At 52.0% G+C, this 20,422-nt stretch overlaps 1 protein-coding gene and 1 long non-coding RNA gene across 6 annotated transcripts in view; one reads left to right on the forward strand and one right to left on the reverse strand.

The window, feature by feature from the left end:
• Positions 1 to 305: 305 nt before the first annotated feature.
• On the reverse strand, positions 306 to 7,066 carry LOC125643505 (uncharacterized). 2 transcript variants are annotated; one of them, XR_007358738.2, is made up of 3 exons: positions 6,435 to 7,066; positions 2,901 to 2,980; positions 306 to 1,820 (listed from the first exon to the last, which is right to left on the reverse strand). It is a non-coding gene; the product is annotated as an uncharacterized LOC125643505 (long non-coding RNA). The 2 variants fall into 2 exon arrangements; XR_012670169.1 differs by having other exon boundaries at positions 306 to 2,980.
• A 15-nt stretch (positions 7,067 to 7,081) lies between these two features.
• The window catches only part of DECR2 (2,4-dienoyl-CoA reductase 2), a 38,586-nt gene continuing 25,245 nt past the window's right edge, over positions 7,082 to 20,422 (forward strand). The window contains exons 1-4 of one of the 4 annotated variants that reach the window (XM_048866198.2): positions 7,082 to 7,199; positions 7,566 to 7,675; positions 9,923 to 9,991; positions 11,270 to 11,321. In XM_048866198.2, coding sequence (XP_048722155.1) covers positions 7,578 to 7,675; positions 9,923 to 9,991; positions 11,270 to 11,321 — 219 coding nt within the window. In that variant the 5' untranslated portion in view covers positions 7,082 to 7,199; positions 7,566 to 7,577. Of the gene's footprint in view, positions 7,418 to 7,565; positions 7,676 to 9,922; positions 9,992 to 11,269; positions 11,322 to 20,422 lie in introns of all 4 variants that reach the window. The other 3 variants (XM_048866197.2, XM_075132875.1, XM_075132876.1) reach the window with 3 other exon arrangements.

Below are 20,422 nucleotides of genomic sequence, written 5' to 3' on the forward strand. Positions count from 1 at the left end.
TGGTGGAGGTTCATGAATGGCAGCAGGATCACAGACTGCCGCTGCAGCCCCTGTTTAACCGCCCTCCCTCTTCCCCAAGTTCCATAGGCTCTCACCCAGACCGCCCAAGAACGCGGCGGGGGGGGGGGGGAGGCTCCGGGCACCCAACCACTCCATCCCAGCGGACAGCCCAAGGAACAGAAGGCTGTCATTCAACAAGTTTTAAAGTGGCCTTTTCTTTCCTTCCTACCCTCCTCCCACACCCCACCCGGGCTACCTTGTGAGTTATCTCCCTCTTTTTATAATCAATTAATAAAGAATACATATTTTTTAAATGATAGTGACTTTATTTCCTTTGCAAGCAAGCTGTGATCGAAGGGGGGAGGGCGGGTGGCTTACAGAAAATTTAGAGGCAACAAGGGGGTGGGTTTTCATGAAGGAGAAACAAACAGAAGTGTCACACAGTACCCTAGCCAGTCATGAAACTGGTTTTCAAAACTTCTCTGATGCGCAGCACTTCCTGCTGTGCTCTTCTAACCGTCCTGGTGTCTGGCTGCGCGTATTCAGTGGCCAGGTCATTTGCATCAACCTCCCATCCTGCCATAAACATCTCCCCCTTACTCTCACAGAGATTGTGGAGCACACAGCAAGCAGCAATAACAATGAGAATACCGGTTTTGCTGAGGTCTGAGCGAGTCAGTAAACTGCGCCAGCGACCCTTTAAATGTCCAAATGCACATTCTACCACCATTCTGCACTTGCTCAGCCTATAGTTGAACAGCTCCTTACTACTGTCCAGGGTGCCTATGTACGACTTCATGAGCCAGGGCATTAAGGGGTAGGCTGGGTCCCAGAGGATAACTATAGGCATTTCAACATCCCCAATGGTTATTTTCTGGTCTGGGAAGTAAATCCCTTCCTGCAGCCGTTTAAACAGACCAGAGTTCCTGAAGACACTAGCGTCATGAACCTTTCCCAGCCATCCCACGTTGATGTTGGTGAAACGTCCCTTGTGATCCACCAGTACTTGCAGCACCATTGAAAAGTACCCTTTGTGGTTTATGTACTGGCTGCTCTGGTGGTCTGGTCCCAAGATAAGAGATATGCGTTCCATCTATAGCCCCACCATAGTTAGGGAATCCCATTGCAGCAAAGCCATCTAGTATGACCTGCACATTTCCCAGAGTCATTACCTTTGATAGAGGCAGCTCAATGATTGCGTTGGCTACTTGCATCACAGCAACCCCTACAGTAGATTTGCCCACTCCAAATTGATTCCCGACTGACCGGTAGCTGTCTGGCGTTGCAAGCTTCCACAGGGCTATTGCTTGCTTGTGAACTGTGAGGCTGCTCTCGTCTTGATATTCTTGCGCTTCAGGGCAGGAGAAAGCAAGTCACAAAGTTCCATAAAAGTGCCCTTACACATGCGAAAGTTTCAGAGCCACTGGGAATCATCCCAAACCCGCAACACTGTGTGGTCCCACCACTCTGTGCTTGTTTCCCGGGCCCAGAATCGGTGTTTCACGGCATGAGCCTGCCCCATTAACACCATGATCTCCAAATTGCTGGGGACTGCGGTTTTAGAGAAATCTGTGTTCATGTCCTCATCACCGCACTGCTGTCACCTCCTCGCCAGTTTTTTCAGGTGGTGGTTCTGCATAAACAGCGTGATAATGTGCGAGGTGTTTACAATGGTCATAACTGCTGTGGTGAGCTGAACAGGCTCCATGCTTGCTTGCTATGGTGTCTGCTTGGGCAATCCAGGGAAAAGGGCACAAAACGATTGTCTGCCATTGCTCTGACGGAGGGAGGGGCGACTGACAACATGGTTTACAGGTTGGCTGACGGAATTAAAATCAACAAACTTTGCATCAAGGAGAAACAGAATGGCCCCCTCAAGGACAGAACTCAAAACCCTGGGTTTAGCAGGCCATTGATTTCACAGGGGAAGGGAGGAGAAAATGAATACAAAACAAATCTGGTCTATTTCTTGTTTTGATCCACTTCATCTACCTTTATACATCTTGCTGACAGCAGACGGTGCAGTACGACTGCTGGCCATCATCATCTCCTGGGTTCTCGGTAGAAGACGGTGCAGTATGACTGCTGGCCATTGTCGTCTCCTGGCTGCTCATTAGAAGACGGTGCAGTCGGTGCAGTCGGGCTGCCAGCAGGACTGAATTGCCATGAGAAGAAACTTAAAAGGGAAATGACCTGGCTGAGTCACTCCCATTTTTGCCCAGGCGCCCCTGACCGACCTCACTGAGGTCGGCTAAAAGAGCACCCTGGAGTACGTCAACGATGGCTACCAGTCATACTGCACTGTCTGCTGCCAAAAGGCAATGAGCTGCTGCCGTGTAGCAATGCAGTACCACGTCTGTGAGCACCCAGGTGACAGTGAGCTGAGCGGGCTCCATGCTTGCCGCGGTATGGCGTCTGCACGGGTAACCCAGGAAAAAAGGCGCAAAACGAATGTCTGCTGTTGCTTTCACGGGGGGGGGGGGGAGGGAAGAGGGGGCCTGACAATATGTACCCAGAACCACCCGCAACAATGTTTTTGCCCCATCAGGCATTGGGATTTCTACCCAGAATTCAAATGGGAGGCGGAGACTGCGGGAACTGTGGGATAGCTACCCACAGTGCAACGCTCCGGAAGTTGACGGTTGCCTCGGTACTGTGGACGCACTCCACCAACTAAATGCACTTAGAGCATTTGTGTGGGGACACACACAATCGACTGTATAAAAACGCTTTCTACAAAACCGACTTCTATAAATTTGACCTAATTTTGTAGAGTAGACATGGCCTTACTCTCCTTTCTACAGTGGCTGCTAAGCAAGGGACCAGCTAGTACCAGTTGGCTGTGTCTTTGTGGTTTGAATACCTGCCCCCTGTGAACTAGACCAAGGCCCTCCACTTACCCTGCATGCGCTTCCTAACAGCCATTGGATGGTAAATGACCTTCTGGCACTGCTAGGCTGGGCTGGATTAGAACAGTCACCTGCAGGTGAGGGAGAGTAGCTCTTATCTAGTAGTCAGAGCACAGGAGGTTTATAGAGTTTAATGGCAGAAAGGACCATTGTGATCATCTAGTCCAGGGGTTCTCAAACTTCATTGCACCGCGACCCCCTTCTGACAACAAAAATGACTACATGACACCAGGCATTGGCTTCGGCCCTGGGTTCCAGCAAGTCTAACGACAGCCCTGGTAATCCCACTAAAACTGGGTCACGACCCACTTTGGGGTCCTGTGAACTATGCGCCACACAGCAGCCTATTTAGTGCCGAGTAGGCGCTCAAGGAACCTGCCCAGGGACCTGCTGCAGCTGGGGGAGGGGCGCTCCTCCTCTGGTCCCCACCTAGCCTGAGCCACAATGTGCTGTGGCCAGAATGCGGGGCGCCCCTTCCCCCAGCACCAACTCTGCTGCGGTGCAGCCTGGGCTGGCCCCAGGCTGGGCCGGAACAGCCTGGACCCAGCCGTGGATGAGTCGCCCGGACCTGCTGGGGCAGTGCGGCAGGATTGGGCCCAACCGTGGTTGGGGCAGGGCAGCCCGGCCCCAGCTGCAGCTGGGGCGGCGCGGCTCAGCCCCAGTCATAGTCGGGGAGCCCAAACCTGCTTCGGTGGCTTGGCTGGAGTTGCCTGGCCCCAGCCGCAGCCAGAGCGGCCCGGACCCAGGCGTGCCCGGGGTGGCCCTCCCCCAGCCTAGACCTGCTGGGGCCTGGGGAGGGGCGCCTAACCTGCAGCCCCAAACCCAGAGCTGCCGCAGCAGGGAAAGAAGCTTCTCCCCCACAGCCCAGGTACTGCTTCTGTGGGGAGAGAGAGCTGGGGGGAGTCCTCTCTCCGTGCATAGCCACTGAGCACTCTCCTGAACCCTAAACCCCTCATTCTTGGCCCCACCCCAGAGCCCTCACCCCCTGCACCCCAATCCTCTCCCCCAGCCCTGAGCCCCTCATCCCCAGCGTCACCCCAGAGCCCACACCCCAGCCGGAGCCTTCACATCCCTGCACTCCAACCCTAAGCCTCTCATCTCTGACCCCACCCCAGAGCCTGCACCCCCAGCTGGAGCCCTCACACCCCTGCACTCTAGCCCTGAGCCCCCTCCCATACTCCGAACCCCTCAGCCCCACTCCCACCACATGAATTTTGTTATGTGCAATGATATGAAGGTGATGTGTCACACATCACCTTCATATTGGTGCATATAAAAAAATTCATTCCATACATGGGTGGGAAAAATTAGAGGGAACACTGGTCCTGACCCACAGTTTGAGAACTACTGATCTAGTCTGAAATTCAGCACCACACAGGCCAGAGAACCTTATCTAGTAATTCCTCCATTGAGCCCATAATGCTATGTACTACTCGTATCTCCTGGGCGCTAGAGCAGAAAGGCCCCAATCCTGTAAAGTATAGTGTGTGATGTGCTGTAGGAGGAACAATTTACAGTGCATAGTTCAACACCACTAAGCTCCACAGAGCCTTCTTTAGTGTGATCTTTATAACCTCAAAGAAATGAGCTTAGGTAAAGAGCTGCTTAAATGTACTGTAAGTCATAAAAATGTGTATCACCCTTCTGCCAAGAGCGGCACAGTTCATTTTTATTAGGAACTGTGGATTACCTCCAGCGTTGTCTCTGTGTGTGGCTCGTCATTTAAGACCTGATCTGGGGCCTAGCTCTGCGGTTGACTCACTGTGTAACTTTGGGCAAGCCACATCACTTCCCAGTGCCTCAGTTTCCCTGAGAGGGATATGATATAGACTCCCTTTTGCAAAGCCCATTGAGATTAACAGATGAAATGTTCAGTGTTGTTATGTTTTTAGCTCTTCTCCCACTGTCAATCCCTGAGTCATCCCCTCCCCCACTTGTAAACCTTAAACACATTTCCTTTTGTTTGATTTTAAATTCTCGCTTTGACTTTACAGTTTTTTTTTAACTTTACAGCTCAGCATCTAAGGTTAAGAAGACAGTAAAAGTGACAAAGGTTGGAATGGAACAGCTCTAAAGCAATACAGACTATGCAATTTCAATGGCAAACATGCAGATTATTTCAACATTCTCAACAGTGAAAGCTCAGAATGGAACAGCCCTAAAGCAATACAGGCTATGCAATTTCAATGGCAAACATGCAGACTATTTCAAAATTCTCAACAATAAAAGCTCAGTTTAGTGCAGTTAGATGCATCCTAAAGAAAATGGAACTAGGTGAAATGCTTAAGCCACTCAAAGCCACCTTATTCAAGCACTGTGTGGTTTCCTTTTGGAATTAGCATGTAAACTGGAGGGAGGAGCAGAGGGGACAAGTGAAGAGAGAAGGCAGATGTAATAGAATAAATGTTTGATTTGGGCCAGAGTAGAAACATCCAAATCCAGGTCCAAATCTTCCCTATATTTTCAGATGTTTGGATCTGGGGTTCTACAGCTGGCCACTGCCAGAGAAGGGGCAGTTGTGAAGGTGAAATTACTTCCCCGAAGGCTGGGATTGTTTAGATCTGGGCCCTTCTCTGGATCACGAATCAGTTTTGTTCAGTGTAATACTAGACCAGGGATGGGCAAACGACAGCCCACCAGCCAATTTAATCCGGCCCTCGAGCTCCCGCTGGGGGGCAGGGTCTGGGGCTTTCCCCACTCCAGCTGGGGAGCGGGGTCAAGGGCCGCTCCGCACGCCACGGCTCCCGGAAGCAGCGGCATGTCCCCCCTCCAGCTCCTACGTTTAGGGGCAGCCAGAGGACTCTGCATGCTGCCCTGTACGCAGGTGCCACTCCCACAGATCTGCAGGGAACTGCAGGGGTGGTGCCTGTGAACGGGTCAGCATGCAGAGCTGCCTGGCCGTGCCTCTGTGTAGGAGCCGGAGAAGGGACATGCTGCTGCTTCCGGGAGCTGCTTGAGGTAAGCACCGCCCAGAGTCTGCACCTCCACCCCCTCCCGTGCCCCAACCCCCTGCGCCAGCCCTGTTCCCCCCCCCCCGAATCCCTCAGTCCCAGCCCGGAGCACCCTCGTGCACCCCAAACCCCTCATCCCCAGCCCCACCCCAGAGCCTGTACCTCCAGCCAGAACCCTCCCCCCCCCCCACACCAACCCCCTGCCCCAGCCCAGAGCCCCCTCCTGTACCCTGAACTCCTCTTTTCTGGCCCCACCCCAGAGCCTGCACCCCCACCCAGAGCCCTCACCCCCTTCTAAACCTGAACCCCAATTTTGTGAGCATTCATGGCCTGCCAAACAATTTCCATAACCAGCTGTGGCCCTCAGGCCAAAAAGTTTACCCACCCCCATACTGGACTGTATTTTACAGCCCCTCCCCCAGCACATGCAAAAGTAAGGGAAAAAGAAAACCATTGTTGAGGGTTACATCCCATGACCTCTACACATGTGGAGACGGGGACCACGTGAAGATCAGCAATGTGGATGTTCCCACTGGAAACACAGCAAAGGGCTATTTGAATGACAGCTACTAACCTTAAATCAGACTCTCTAGTAGGCCAGGTTTCAGAGTAACAGCCGTGTTAGTCTGTATTCGCAAAAAGAAAAGGAGGACTTGTGGCACCTTAGAGACAGGGATCTTATTAATCTCTTTTCTGCATGGACTTTCTCAAATCAGCTCGTAGGGGTTCTTGTATGGGCCTGATGGGGGGAGAGAGAAGACCCAAGTGTTCGACTCATCTCAAGCTGGACATGTTCATTAGTCTAATAAATCCCTATTGAACATGAGGTGGGGAGGCCGCGCTGCCTAGCGACAGAGCAGGGTTCTGTTCCTGGGTCTGCCGCAGGCTTCCCGCGGACGGGGCCCCCCTTGGGGCCAGTTATTGCCACGGATGGACCCGGAGCTGCTCCTCAGCCGCCGGGAGGGGGGCGGGCTCTCTGCTCAGTCCCCGCGGGAGGCGGGCGTCAGACACTAGCCATGAGCGTCCGCGCGGCCTGGCAGCCTGGGCGGGAGTGTTCGTGGCTGGGCCCTTCCACCACGCTCTGGGCAGGCCCGGGGACGCTACGCCGTGTGCCCCTGAGGCGGGGGCTGCGCCCCGCTTCCCCGCACGGCTCGCGGGAGCGGGCTGCCGCAGACAGCCCAGCCGCAGCAAAGCGAGCAGCGCGCATGCGCCTCGAGAAACACCCTGACGGGGCAGGGGGCCCGAGCGGGCATAAGAGCCCCAGAATACCCTGGATGGACTACAAATCCCGGCGTGCCCCGCGCGGAGCCCGCCACGGCGCAGGCGCTGTGCCCTGGAGGTGAGAAAGAGACCGAGTTCCGGCTGAGTCGCTCACGGCGGGTGCGAGGTGCGTCCCGAGCAGGGCTGCCCCGTGCCCCGGACCAGGGAGCCCTTTGCTGGGGGTGCGCGCCCCAGGGAGTGTCCCCGGCCCTCGCGAGAGCCTCTCACCGTGACTCTGGGCTGGACCGGGCGGCCGGCCGGCCGAGGCTGGGGCAGGCTGGCATGGGCCGGCCCTGGGTGGGAGCGGGTCCCTGCGGGCGGTGCACGGGAGAGCAGGCTGGACATGCAGGCGGGCCGCGCTGGCTGGGGGCGCTCTCCCCGGCGGCTGCCGCCTGCCGCTCTCGAGCTCGTGGCTTGTGCCTGACCCTGTCTCGCTCCGTTGCAGTGCAGGGAAGCCATGTCCCAGCCCGGCTCCGCTTGCCAGCCGCCGCCGGACGTTGACACAGATGACTGTCTCCAGGACTATTCCTACCTCTTTAGCCCGGATATTCTCAAGTGAGTGCAGGGCGAAGCCGCTCTTTCTGGGCCCCAAACGTCCTAGCTGTTCTCTGGCCCATGACCTGTGCTAGCCAGTGGTTATCTGCACTTTGCCCCTGTCCCGTGTACCATAACAACCCTGCCTCACGCCTTTCAGCCTGAAAAGCGGGGGAGGGTGCTTTCTGGGGGCCCCTCACAGGAATTGTCTTATTATTTATGGTTTCAGAGTAACAGCTGTGTTAGTCTGTATTATTTATGAATGTGGGATTTGTGTTATCACAGCTGGCCACTGGTCCATTAGATCCAGTAGTGTGCTTCTGGCCATTGCCAACATGATTCTCTTTATTTGTTTAGCACATGAGTGTGCGTGGTCCTTCACGTGGTAATAAATTAATATCTAGTGCTATTCATCAGTAGATCTCAAAGCTCTTTACAAAGGTGGTCAATATCATTATCTCCATTTTTACTAATGGGGAAACTGAGGCACAGGATGAAGCGACTCTCACAAAATGACTCAGCTGGCTAGTGGCAAAATCATGATAGAATCCAGGTCTCCTGAGTCCCAGTCCAGTGCTCTATCCATTAGGCCATGTTTCTGCCCTATATAAATAGGGTAGTTTATACTCTACAGGCAGGGCCATCCCTAGTGGGATACGGGGCCAGGGGCGGAAATGAGGCCCGGGGCCCAGAGCGGTTGTCCTGATTCGCCCTACCCACGGGACTGCTCTGTCTACAGGTTTCTGTTGCACAGATATTATGATCTAAATTTATGCTTCAGAGAAAGTTGACCCCTCCACTCATATAGCTAAAGACATCTAGCCTACTGTGCAGTGCTTCATATGTGGGAAGGGATGTTCTTTCCGTCACCTCTGGTGGTCAGCTCATACCTTGAAGCATGAGATTTAATTACTCTTCTCTTAGCATATATAGATTCAGATTCCTAATGTTATTCAGCCCCTAGAATTTGGATTAACTTCCCCATTTATAGATTTTAAAGTACTGTGTCATCAGTGAGAGTGCCCCCTCGATGGAAGGGTTTCTGCAGACAGACAGATTGCTGTAGCAAAGAGGTGGGCAAGCTACAGTCTGTGGGCCACATCCAGCACATGGGACCCTCCTGCCTGGCCCCTGAGCTCCTGGCCCGGGATGCTTGCCCCTAGCCCCTCCCCTGCTGTTCCCCCTCCCCCACAGCCTCAGCTCACTGCGCCACTGGTGCAATGTTCTGGGCGGCGGGGTTGCAGAGCCTGGCCTGACTTGGTGCTCTGTGCTGCGCGGTGCATGGCTGGCTCCAGCTGGGCAGCACGGCTGTAGCACCGCTAGCCACCGGTGCTCCAGGCAGCATGGTAAGGGAACGGGGGGGTTGGATAGAGGGCAGGGGAGTTCGGGGTGTCGTCAGGGGCCGGGGGTGTGGGTAGGGGTTGGGGCGGTCAGAGGGTGGGGAACAGGGGGGTTGAATGGGTGCAGGGGTCCTGGAGGGGCAGTCAGGAATGAGAGGAGGGGTTGGATGGGGTGGCAGAGGGCAGTCGGGTGGAGGTTCTGGGGCAGTCGGGACAGGGAGAAGGGGTGGTTGCATGGGGCAGGGGTCCAGGGGGGGTCAGTCAGGGAGGAGAGGGGTTGGATGGGGCGGCTGGGGGCAGTTAGGGATGGGAGGTCTGGGGGCGGTTAGGGGGCAGAGAGCGGGGCGGGTGGATGGGACAGGGGTTCCGGGGGACCATCAGGGAACGGGGGGGCTTGGATGGGGCAGGAGTCCAGGGGGGCCGTGAGGGGCGAGAAGCAGGGGGGGTCGGATAGGGGGCGGGAGCCGGGCCACGCCTGGCTGTTTGGGGAGGCACAGCCTTTCCTAACCGGCCCTCCATACAATTTTGGAAACCCGATGCGGCCCTCAGGCCAAAAAGTTTGCCCGCCCCTGCTATAGCAGATGGACATCGCTGCCTCAGTAGATTCAACCTCAGGAGTCTCTCTAAACTGACCCCTACATTCAGAGTCTGGGACTAAGTATCCCAAGCATGCTGTACTTTAACATGGTGTGTGCTAGTATCTGATCTGCTTCCTAAAGCAGCCTCCATGCCAACAGCCCACTGTCTCACTCCAGGGGGTAGGGTACTTGTTGCTTCCATGAGATTGCTGTGCATGCACTTCCCGTCATTGCTGTGTCTTTGGCTTTGATCAGAATTGTTGCCCTCCATGACTGAGGCAGGGAAACATCTAGATGAATTCCATCCATGAGAGTTTGGTTTTGAATGGCTTTACTTCCTCTGCCAACAGGGGCAAAGCTGCATTCATCACTGGAGGCGGCTCTGGGATTGGATTCCGGGTAGCGGAGGTTTTCATGAGGTATGGATCTCTGATCTTCCATGATAGTTTTGTTCCCAGCCCACCCCATCTTCTTCCTCTACTTTCATATTCCCCAGCTTTCTCTATTCATTGTTTAGCTGAACCAGCCCAGAGAAAACAAGTATTTCCCTAAGTATAGCTTTTGTCTGATTCCTGAACTCACCCTTTGGAAAAGCCTAACTTTTATTTTCATGACTTTTCATTTTGCTACTGGATCCCAGCTAGCTTTGTACATGCCAAAATCTATTGAGAAAGGCTATTCTCTTGTGATTTCCAGCACAGTTTTTCATGTTCAGTTAGTGCTCATATATTTTCATAGAAAATATTATCTTTAAAAACATAAAGTAAAATCACTCCATAGTATCTGTGCTGTATCCTTTGTATATTCTGCTATGCATAGCCAGTGCAGAGAGGATCCATCACATTAGCTGGATGGATGATTGGAGGAATGCTTGTCTTCCAGTCCTGTCTTTCAGATCCTGCCCATTAGATTGTATCAAATGCAGAGAGAGACTTCCCTGGTCGTGTTAACCATTGACTTGTTTAAATCTTTTTACTTTTGTGCACTGAACATAATGTTGGTGCTAAATTAAATTCTGATGAATGTCCATCATTGCTGGCCATTCCCCTCCGTGCTTTCTGGACAGTTCATTCTGTAATCTGGTTGCTCTCCAGAATAACAAATGGTAACATTTGTAATAGCCTTCTAACTCGGATTGAATTTAACCTGAGCATGCTATGGATTGAACACTCTGAATTTGCTCCCATGCTGAGCCCTGTCGGGCTCTCTTCACTACAATTTCCTGTTGTACTTTTCTTCGGATGATGAATCCCCTAAGCACTGTTACTGATGCATAGATTTTAGGACCAGAAGAGAGCATTCTGATCATGTAGTCTGACCTGCATAACCCAGGCCAGAAGTCATAACCCAGCGATTCCTGCCTATAACTTCTGTCTGAGCTAGACTAGATCTTTCAGAGAGAAAGAGGGAGCCAACTTACCTTTGCCAGATGCCCACTGTGGAGAGTGGAAGGCACGTCATGGATAATACCACCTGCTCTCAAACACTATAGGAAAGAGAAGTGAGCTCACCCTGTCTCCTTCCCCTGAAAGCACTGTGGGGTGAGAAATTCCTAGGCATTCCTGTGGTGGAGTTCAGTTTCAGGTTTACTAAGCCACTGTGGGTGTGACTATTAATCTCTTTAAAGATTTTGGGGTAGATGAGCTGAGTGCGATCTGTACGAGGCATTCAGTGTCCCCATTGGGGTTTCTTTGCAGGCATGGCTGCCGTACAATCATTGCCAGCAGGAACTTGCAGAGAGTAGCTGAGGTGAGTAGATGGGAGACTGGTGGGACGGAGGCTGCGAGGTCCAAGACCATTTTTGCATATTTCAGAGACCAGGATACGATGGGGCAGTAAGGCATGGTGGTACTAAACACCTAATGAACTCCACCGTCTTTCCTCTCCATGTGTGTCTTGAGGAGTATGGTCTGTTCCAGGCACCTCAGTATCTGAAAGATAACCAGTGAGCTGAGGGGGTATGATAAGGAGTATTAGGAGAAGGCTGAGCTCAGAACGCCTCTTGGTGAGATCTGTTGCATTTTGGATTAGTCTTCCAAGGGTAGTGGTAGAAGTTTCAGTGCTTGAGTTATTTACAGCATGACTGGATGGAGCACTGGAAAAATCAATTGTAATAACACCACCCAGCTCTTATCTAGTGATTTTCATCCATAGATTTCAAAGTGCTTTACAAAACGGGGGGGTTCCCAGTATCATAATCCCCATTTTACAGATGAAGCAACTGAGGCATGGAAGGAAGTTAAACCAATGGCAGAGCTGAAATGGGACTGAGTTTGGTGTAGGGTCTAATCCTGTATTGGCTCCAGAGGATGGACTACCTGGGTCCTAGCAAGGTTTTTCCAGTCACTACATGTTGTTGTTTTGTGCATGATTAAAAGGGAGGTAAAAAGAATGAAATTCTAGAAAGTAGAGAAAGAAAAAGGCCTCTTAGGCCCTGTCTACACTAGTAAGTTTCTGCATAGTATAGCAGCCTTCTGTGTTTTAACTCCTGAGGTGTACACACTACCAAGCCACTTAGTGTGCAGAAACTACGAAGTTGCAGCGCTGTAAAAAAAACACCCTGACAAGAGGCGTAGAGGTTTCTGCGCTGAGGGTACAGTGTAGACACCCTGGTCGATTTACAGCTCTGTGATTGGCCCCCAGGAGGTGTCCCACAGTGCCTATTCTTGCCTCTCTGATCGTCGGTTTGAACTCTACTGCCCTGCCCTCAGGAGATCAAACGTCATCCCTACCCTGTAAATTCCTTTGGAAATTTGAAAGTCCCCTTCCTGTTTGCTCGGTGATGTGTGCAGTGGTCTCAGCACATCTTTCCAGGTGGCCATGCCCGCTCCATGCACCAGGTGATCCCCCTCTTGGAGCAATGCTGAGCTGCTGGACCTCATCAGCATTTGGGGAGACGAGGCAGTGCAGTCACAGCTGTGCTCCAGCCATAGGAATTATGATACCTTCGGACAGATTTCACAATGCATGACAGAAAAGGGCCATGACCGGGGGACACTGCAGTGCAGGGTCAAAGTGAAGGAGTTGCCGAACACCTACCACAAGGTGTGGGAGGCAAACTGCCACTCTGTAGAACTGGCAGCTCATGGACACAGCACCAAAGAACTGGACGTGATACTCAGTGGCAACCCCACTTCCACTGCAAAGGCTGCTGTGGATACTTGGGTGGACCGAGCCAGGAGGAGAAAACCTTGGACGAGGATGTGAATTGGGAGGAGGACCCAGAGGCAGAGGACGACATGGAGGTCAGAGATGCAGGCAGCCAGGAGCTCTTTTCTGCTCCTCTGGGGTAGAAAAGAGCCTAGCCAGTCACAGCAGTCGGATCTTGGCGAAGTGCAAACTGGAGAGGAGGCCCCTGGTAAGTGGATTTGATTTTGGGAATCGCTGAAGCAAGTTGTTGGGAGCAGGAGGGTTGCAGAAAGCAGGCTTGTGTTTGTATGATGCGCATACCACCACATGCCTAGTCTGAGCAGCAGAACAGGCTGTTGATTGACTCCCTCACTTTGTGGGAATCTGCTTCAGATCTCCAGGAAACTCTCATGGAGATACTGGGCAATCCACTGCCACAGGTTCTTTGGTAGAGCTGCTTTATTTCTTGCCCCATTAATGGTAACTTTCCTGCACCACTGTGCTGTCACGGGGTGAGAGGGGGGAACATTGCTGCACACAGGCAAGCCGCATAAAGGTCAGGGTGGAAGCCACAGTCTTGAAGAAAACCCTCCCTTGATTCCCTGCTCACCGTCAGCATCGAGATGTCTTCCATAGTGAACATATCCTGTGGAAAATGTAAGGACAGGAATGATCGGTAGCAGTCTGGAATAGCCAGCTTCCACAGTGCAATTGCCATGCGCTTCTTCAACGGCAAGGCAGCTCTCATTCTTGTGTCCTTGTGCCGCAGGGTTGGGGTGAGCTCATCACACAGTCCCATGAATGTGGCTTTCCTGATCCGAAAGTTCTTTGGCCACTGCTAGTCATCCCAGACGATGTGATTCCACCACTCATTGCTTGTTTCCCAAGCCCAAAAGTGGCTTTCCACTGTGGTCAGCACCTCCGTGAATGCCATAAGCAATCTCATGTTGTAGCTAGTACATGTGGCAAGATCAATGTCACTCTCCTCTTGCCTTTGTAGTTTAAGGAATAACTCCACTGCCACTCGTGACATGTTTGTCAGAACGAGCAGCAGACGTTCGCCTCTGGTGTTACCTGTACCGATGATTTGCTAAATCACTCCAATCCTTGATTCTGGGAGGCAGCCTTGCTCTGCTCTGCTCTGCTGTGAGAACCCCCATTCCTGGGCTGTTCATGCACAGCTTCTAGCATGTAAGCTGCTCCTAGGATTGTGCAACGGAATGAAACTAGCCAACATCTCCAGTCCCAGATACAACCCTAGGAACCTCCATCTTGCAGTGTCCAGTTATGCCTGCTGGACACTGCAAGCTTATGAGTTTGTCAATTTAAAAAGAAATTGATATGTACCAGGCTTGTTATCCCAAGGGGAGTGTCTGACATGTTTCAGACCAAATGCACTGCTTCAGGTAGAATGAACAAACAGATTTATTAACTACAAAGATAGATTTTAAGTGATTATAAGTCAAAACACAAGAAGTCAGATTTGGTCAAATGAAATAAAAGCAAAACACATTCTAAGGTGATCTTAACACTTTCAATGCCCTTACAAACTTAGATGCTTCTCACCACAGGCTGTCTGGTTGCCCTTCAGCCAGGCTCTCCCCTTTGATCAGCGCTTCAGTCGCTTGGTGGTAATGTCTGTAGGTGGAGGGGGAAGAGAGAAGAAGAGCATGGCAAGCGTCTCTCCCTTTTATCATGTTCTTTCTTCCCTCTTGGCTTTGCCTACCCCCTGCAGAGTCAGGTGAGCATTACCTCATCGCAGTCCCAAACTGACGAAAGGAAGAGAGGTGACTCACTGGGGAGTCCAATAGATCTTTTGTTGTTGCCTAGGCCAGTGTCCTTTGTTCCTGTGAGGCTGGGCTGGGTTTGTCCCATACATGCCCTGATGAGGTTTGAACTGCCCCTCTGCTTTTGGAGAGTTTTTGCCTGGGCTTGCTTTAAGCCATGAGGACACATTCTCAGCCTCATAACTATATACATGAAATTACAACCTATAACATTATTATAACAATTACTATTACATTACTATAACAACAGTGCTCAGTGCATCATGAGCCTTCTGAAGACACCTGACATGACAAACTTTGCATTAGATACTACACAATCATATTATAAGGATGAACATGGGGGTGCTGCGTGTTCCCCCGAGATACAGAACGTCACACTGGTCAACAGTTTGGGATCCATTCCTGCAGCCCAAAGAAACAGAGTGCGCAGTACACAAAGCGTTGAAAGATGGTGTCAAATGTGGACGGAAGCACAGGGATTGCTGGGATGCGAAGCAATGCATCACGGGGCATTGGGACAGGATCCAGGATGCCCCGCGACCCCTTCCACCTTCCCACAACTCTTAGCGGCAGAAGAGGAAGAGATGCTCTGTGGGATAGCATCCCAGAATGCACCGCTCCAAATACTGCTGAAAGTGAGCAAGTGTGAACATGCTGTTGCGCAGGCAGCTGACAGTGTGAACACACAACAGCGATTTCCCTTCAGCGCTCTCAGAGCGGCGCTGTAACTCTGCCAGTGTAGACATACCCTTAGACTTGACTACGCATGAGGAAGATGCCCTAAACTGAATGACTTTGTTCAATTGAGCTTTGTTTGTTTTATTTCAATTAAATCAAAGCCTCCAATTGTGAGTTGCTGATTTCCATGTAGATTCATAAAGTAACAGCAGTGCATCAGATGTAAACCAGCATCTGCTTCACCCTGTGTAGAATTCACTGAAGTGGAACAAAGATCCAGATAGAAACTGGAGAGTGAATCTGTGTGACTGTTGGGCTGATTAAGATGCAGGATTGCAAACACCAAGCACTTGAAAAATCATGAGTTGGGCTAAAAAAAACCCTACAAGATTTTTAAAAATAATAAATTGTTTCCTTCTTGTATTTGCCTTTTGGGGTCTGAGTCTTTAGGGGCCACTAGGTTACATTTTCAAACTTTTCTCTGCAATTGTGAGGGCTAGAAACTTCCTTGTAATTTTTTTATGTAGTAAAAGCTGAGAGTCTCAGGAAATCACCTGACTCCAGGAGCTGGGGCTTGAAGAGAAACACCAAATGTTGTGAAACTTGTGCTAAAATTGCAAGAGTTGGCAACACGGCAAGTATTGGCCATGCATCAGCCCATTCTGATTTGCACTTAATTGTTTGACATTACGTGGGAGGGTGGAAAGGCCAACAAGTAAAAAGAAAATCCTGAAAGTCACAAACCCTACCTCCCCAGGCCAGGGTGTGTTGGCCGTTCTTACCCCACTCATGCGGGAGGGGTGAGGGGTAGCGTGATGTTGCTGCAGCTGATAAGCACCCAGGCTCTGTCCCCCTCCTTGTTTCCCTGCCTGCCCGATGCTCACTGGCTCCAGGTCCCTGGTGCTCTTCCATGGGGCAGGGGCTGGGAATCACCACCTGGGTTTTCCCCGCAGCAGCAGTGGCGTGTGGGGCTCTGACAAAGCTGCGGCTCCTCCGTGGAAGGTGGCATGTAGGTCAAGGGCAGCCTGGCTGCCTGTGGTCTGCCAGCACCTTGCTGGCTTTCCAGCAGCCATGTGCTGTACGTGCCCTGTGGGATCTGTCCTCCAGCGGGGGGCTGGAGCAGGGAGAGGCTGGAGCCATAGTACCTGGCCTGAGCATCAGGGACATGAGTCATAAATGTGGGGGCCCCAAACTGTCCTTTAGGGATTTCCTCCTTCACTCCTGGGACTGGCCCCATCCCCAGGAGTGTGGGAGAGCGAAGACTGGTGGACTCCAGCCCTGGGCAGTCTCCCAACCCAGCCCTGCCATGTGTCCTGGGGGGCAGAGAAGAGAGAAGTGGTGGTGGTGGGAGAGAGGGATAGAGAGAAAGACACATTGATTGGGGAAGAGATCACTGTGCTCAGGAGCTGCTGCAGGAAATCTGGAAATGATGGGGCAAAGAGCCTTCAGGGTTGAATGAGACATGAGAGAGGGGTGTCACGCAGGGTATGGGGTGAGGCAGTGATGACCTCATAAATCTGTAGCGGGGGGAGGGGCAGAGTCACTCTGGATGTGAAGGGAGATACTGACTGAAGTTAAGGGCCCCTCAACCAAGTACCACATTGCCCCCCCCCACCCCCCTCACACACATACCAGCTCAGGCCCCCCTCATCCAGACCTTTCACTCTACCCAAACTAGGCCCGTGGCCCTCCCCCTCTGCTCAGAACTTTATTGATTATGGTGAAAAGCAGAAAGCCAGAGTATCCTTAATTATAGGGGAAACCAGTCTTTCCCATCTGCCAATGCTCAGGAATTAGTTCTGCTCTGTCTCATCTCTCCTTCTCCTGGGTTCCTCACCCACCTCTCCCAGGCCTTGGGGGACTGTAGTTGGTTCCCCTATCCATTCCCAGGTAGGTGCTGGGGGTGGGGGAGAGGGGGAAAGGAAACTAGTCCTGCTGCTCACAGGAGAGTGGCTCTTAATGCTCCTCAGCTAGCTCATGGTGGGGAGGGGAAGCTCCACTGCCCTTCTGCAGTGGCAGCCCTGGTTGGCTGCTCCTCCCCTGTAGGCGGCTCAGTGGGGCAGGCAGCCAATCAGACAGGGGCTTCCCCTTCCTCCTTCCTTTCCCCCCCCACCCCGGAAAGGTGGAAATTGGGGCTGGGCAGGAGCATGTCACGTCACACCCAGACGGCTCCGCGGCGGCACATCGGTGACTTGGGGCAGTGGGGAGGAGGGGGAGAGGCTCCCTGCTGTCAGAGGGCTGCTCAGCCTCCAAAAGCCCTGCCTTCCTTCTCGTCATTGGCTGCAGCTCTGGCAGGGCCGGGACACAGGCTCTGCTTCCCTATGCCATCACACAGCTTGTTGGGGCCTCCCAGCCTTGCTGCTCTCTTGGTTGCCTGCGCTCCCTGGCTGTGCCCAACGATCATTTGTTCTTTCCCCTTCTTCCCCTGTTCTCACTGACACAGTAGCCATTTGTGGGGTGATGGAGTCCAATCATGCCAGTGGTGTGACAGAATGTGCCCTTGTAGTCACACGCTATTGTAATGATCTTTGTACAAGGCACGCCGTGGGAGGTATCATCTGAAAACTCATAACTTGCTGATCAGTAACCTGCATAAATTTTATGAACATAAGTTGACATTATGGCTGGCCTGTGTTTCCCAGATAAGTCTGGGAAGTGGCTAAACCAGTTTCTCTGAGACAAAGTGCAAGCTGATGCCCAGTCAGGTGTCAACAAAGCTGATGGGCCATCACCTATGAAGTGGCCATTGTTTGGTAAGAAACGGGGGGGGGGGGGCAGGGACAAAGAGATCTGGATGTTAGCAAAGAAACAGCATGAGATCTCCTTCCTCCACCAGCCCGTCTCTTGGTTCTCAGCTGGAAATGCTTTTCAGAGAGGAACTGACACTATAAAAAAAGAGGGACAAACACTCCAAGAGACCCCTCCTCTCTCTCCCTGTCCATCTCACTCTTTGCACCTGAAAAGACAAAAGAAGCAGCCGTTGGACTCTGGAGGAGGGGTCGTGACCTGAAGAGTTTGGTCAGCAACTCTGTTGTGGCATTGCCAACCCCAACAGTTCAGAAATCATGAATCAGACCCGAAAAATCATAAGATTGGCCGAAAAATCATGAGATTCTTATAAAAGATTAAATCATGGGTTTTTTTAGTCCACCTTCAGGTTTTTGATCTCCCCCTGCCTACTCTCAGAGGGTGTGTGACTAGCACAGTGCTGCCTGCACTTGCATATTTATTGAAAGGAAGAGGATTTGGGCTCCTGCTGGAGGAGCTCTCTCAATAATACGATGAGCTCTTACCTTTATGCAGTTATGGAGCAGGACCTGCAGGGTCCACTCCCTGTCATTTGCCCGCCCAGGCCATGGCAGTCACCTGTTCCCATAACTGCCAAAGTATGTGCAGCTCCATGCAGGACATTTTGCACCAGTGTGGAAAAGTCTCTCCTAAATGGTCCCCTGCCACTGTTTGTGGGGGAGACAGCTACATGAGGGACATTAAAGACTTGCTCACTGAGGAGGAACATCACACATGGAGCTTCACAAAACATTACTTCCCCCCAATAGTCTGTGAATGCCCATTATTGCCTCATCTCCTGCCGCTATCCTGCAGGTAACCCTCCTCCAGGACTGGGGGATGCAGAGGAAGATGATGGAATTTTAACTCTGCCTTGCTCCAGGTCAGAAGCAGCAGCAGTGCTGAGAGCAGGAAGGAAAACCCTGGGGCAGGGGTGGCCATCTGCGGCTCTTCAGAAGTTAATATGCAGCTCCTTGCATAGCCAGGGCTGGAGGTACAGGCGCCAACTCTCCAATGTGCCGGGGGGTGCTCACTATTCAACCCCTGGCTCTGCCACAGGCCCTGCCCCACTCCACCCCTTCCCGCCCCCTCCTCTGAGCCTGCCATGCCCTCACTCTTCCCCCTCTTTCCCCCAGAGCCTCCTGCACGCCACGAAACAGCTGATTGGGAGGTGCGGGGAGGGTAAGGCCCTGATTGGTGGGGCTGCCGGTGGGCGAGAGGCCCTAGGAGTAGGGGCGGAGGGAAGAGCTGATGGGGGGACTGCTGACATATTACTGTGGCTCTTTGGCAATGTACATTGTTAAATTCCGGCTCCTCCTCAGGCTCAGGTTGGCCACCCCTGTCCTGGGGAAATGAGAAGGAGGTGCTGGTGGAAGCTGAGCTCCAAGCAGCTACCCGGGGAGGCATTATACAGCCCTGGCAGAAGAGGTGTATTGAAGTGGCTCCCCAAAACAATGTGCACCCCAGGGCAGTGGAAAGAGGTGGGGGATGGAGGCTGAGCTAGGGCAGTGGGGTGAGGTGGGAAGGGACAGAGAAGCTTATCTGACAGCAGGGGCTGATAGAAATTTCTAAGTAAAATTAAGGCTGACTCTGAGAGTTCTAACATGAGATCATGAGTCAGGCTTAATTTTACTTAGAAATGGCGTTTTTCACAACTAATTGGTGAGTGTTGGCATGTCTAATGTTGGAAGCATGTGGTGAGAAACTTTTGCTTTGACTGTAATACAGTTTGTTAAGCTAGGCACTAGAAATGTTTTTGTCTTTATTTCCTTGTAACCATTTCTGACTTTTATACCTCGTTGCTTGTACTCACTTAAAATCTCTCTTTTTAGTTAATAAATTTGTTCTATTGTTTATTCTAATCCAGTGTGTTTAACTTAAAGTGTCTGGGTAACTCTAAGGTAACAAGCTATTGTATATTATTCCCTTAGAGGAATACCAGTCATAATACATTTGGATTGTCCAGGAGAGGGCTGGACAGTACAAGACATACATTTCTGGGGGAAAATCTGGGATTGGGAGTGTGTTGGGGTCCCCGGCAAAGGTAACTAAAGCTGGTAAAAGCCAGAGTGTAACCTATGTGTGGCTGGCAGGCTGCAGTTACCCACAGACGCTCAGGGTGTGACTTGCCTGCTGAAAGATTGTTTGTGATTGGCCCAGGTGGGAGTCACTGCAGCAAGGTATTGAAGGCACACAAGATCGCAGGGAGGGTGTGACACAGCCCCTCACTGGTCTCGATTGCACCCCATCTTGTCACAACTGGCCATTCAGTTTCCACCTCAAGGTTAATTACTTTTGGGCTTTTGCAACCCAATTACTTTTGCAACCCAAAGCAAAGTCTGCCTTGCAGTGGAATGGGGCTGCTCTACGCTGGGAGTTTACATCGGCAGAGCTACCTCTCTGGGGTGTGAAAAATCCACACCTCTGAACAACGGCACCATGCTGACCTATTCCCAGATGTGGGCAGTG

The sequence above is a fragment of the Caretta caretta genome, chromosome 10, assembly GCF_965140235.1.
Source record: "Caretta caretta isolate rCarCar2 chromosome 10, rCarCar1.hap1, whole genome shotgun sequence".
Classification (NCBI taxonomy): Eukaryota; Metazoa; Chordata; order Testudines; family Cheloniidae; genus Caretta; species Caretta caretta.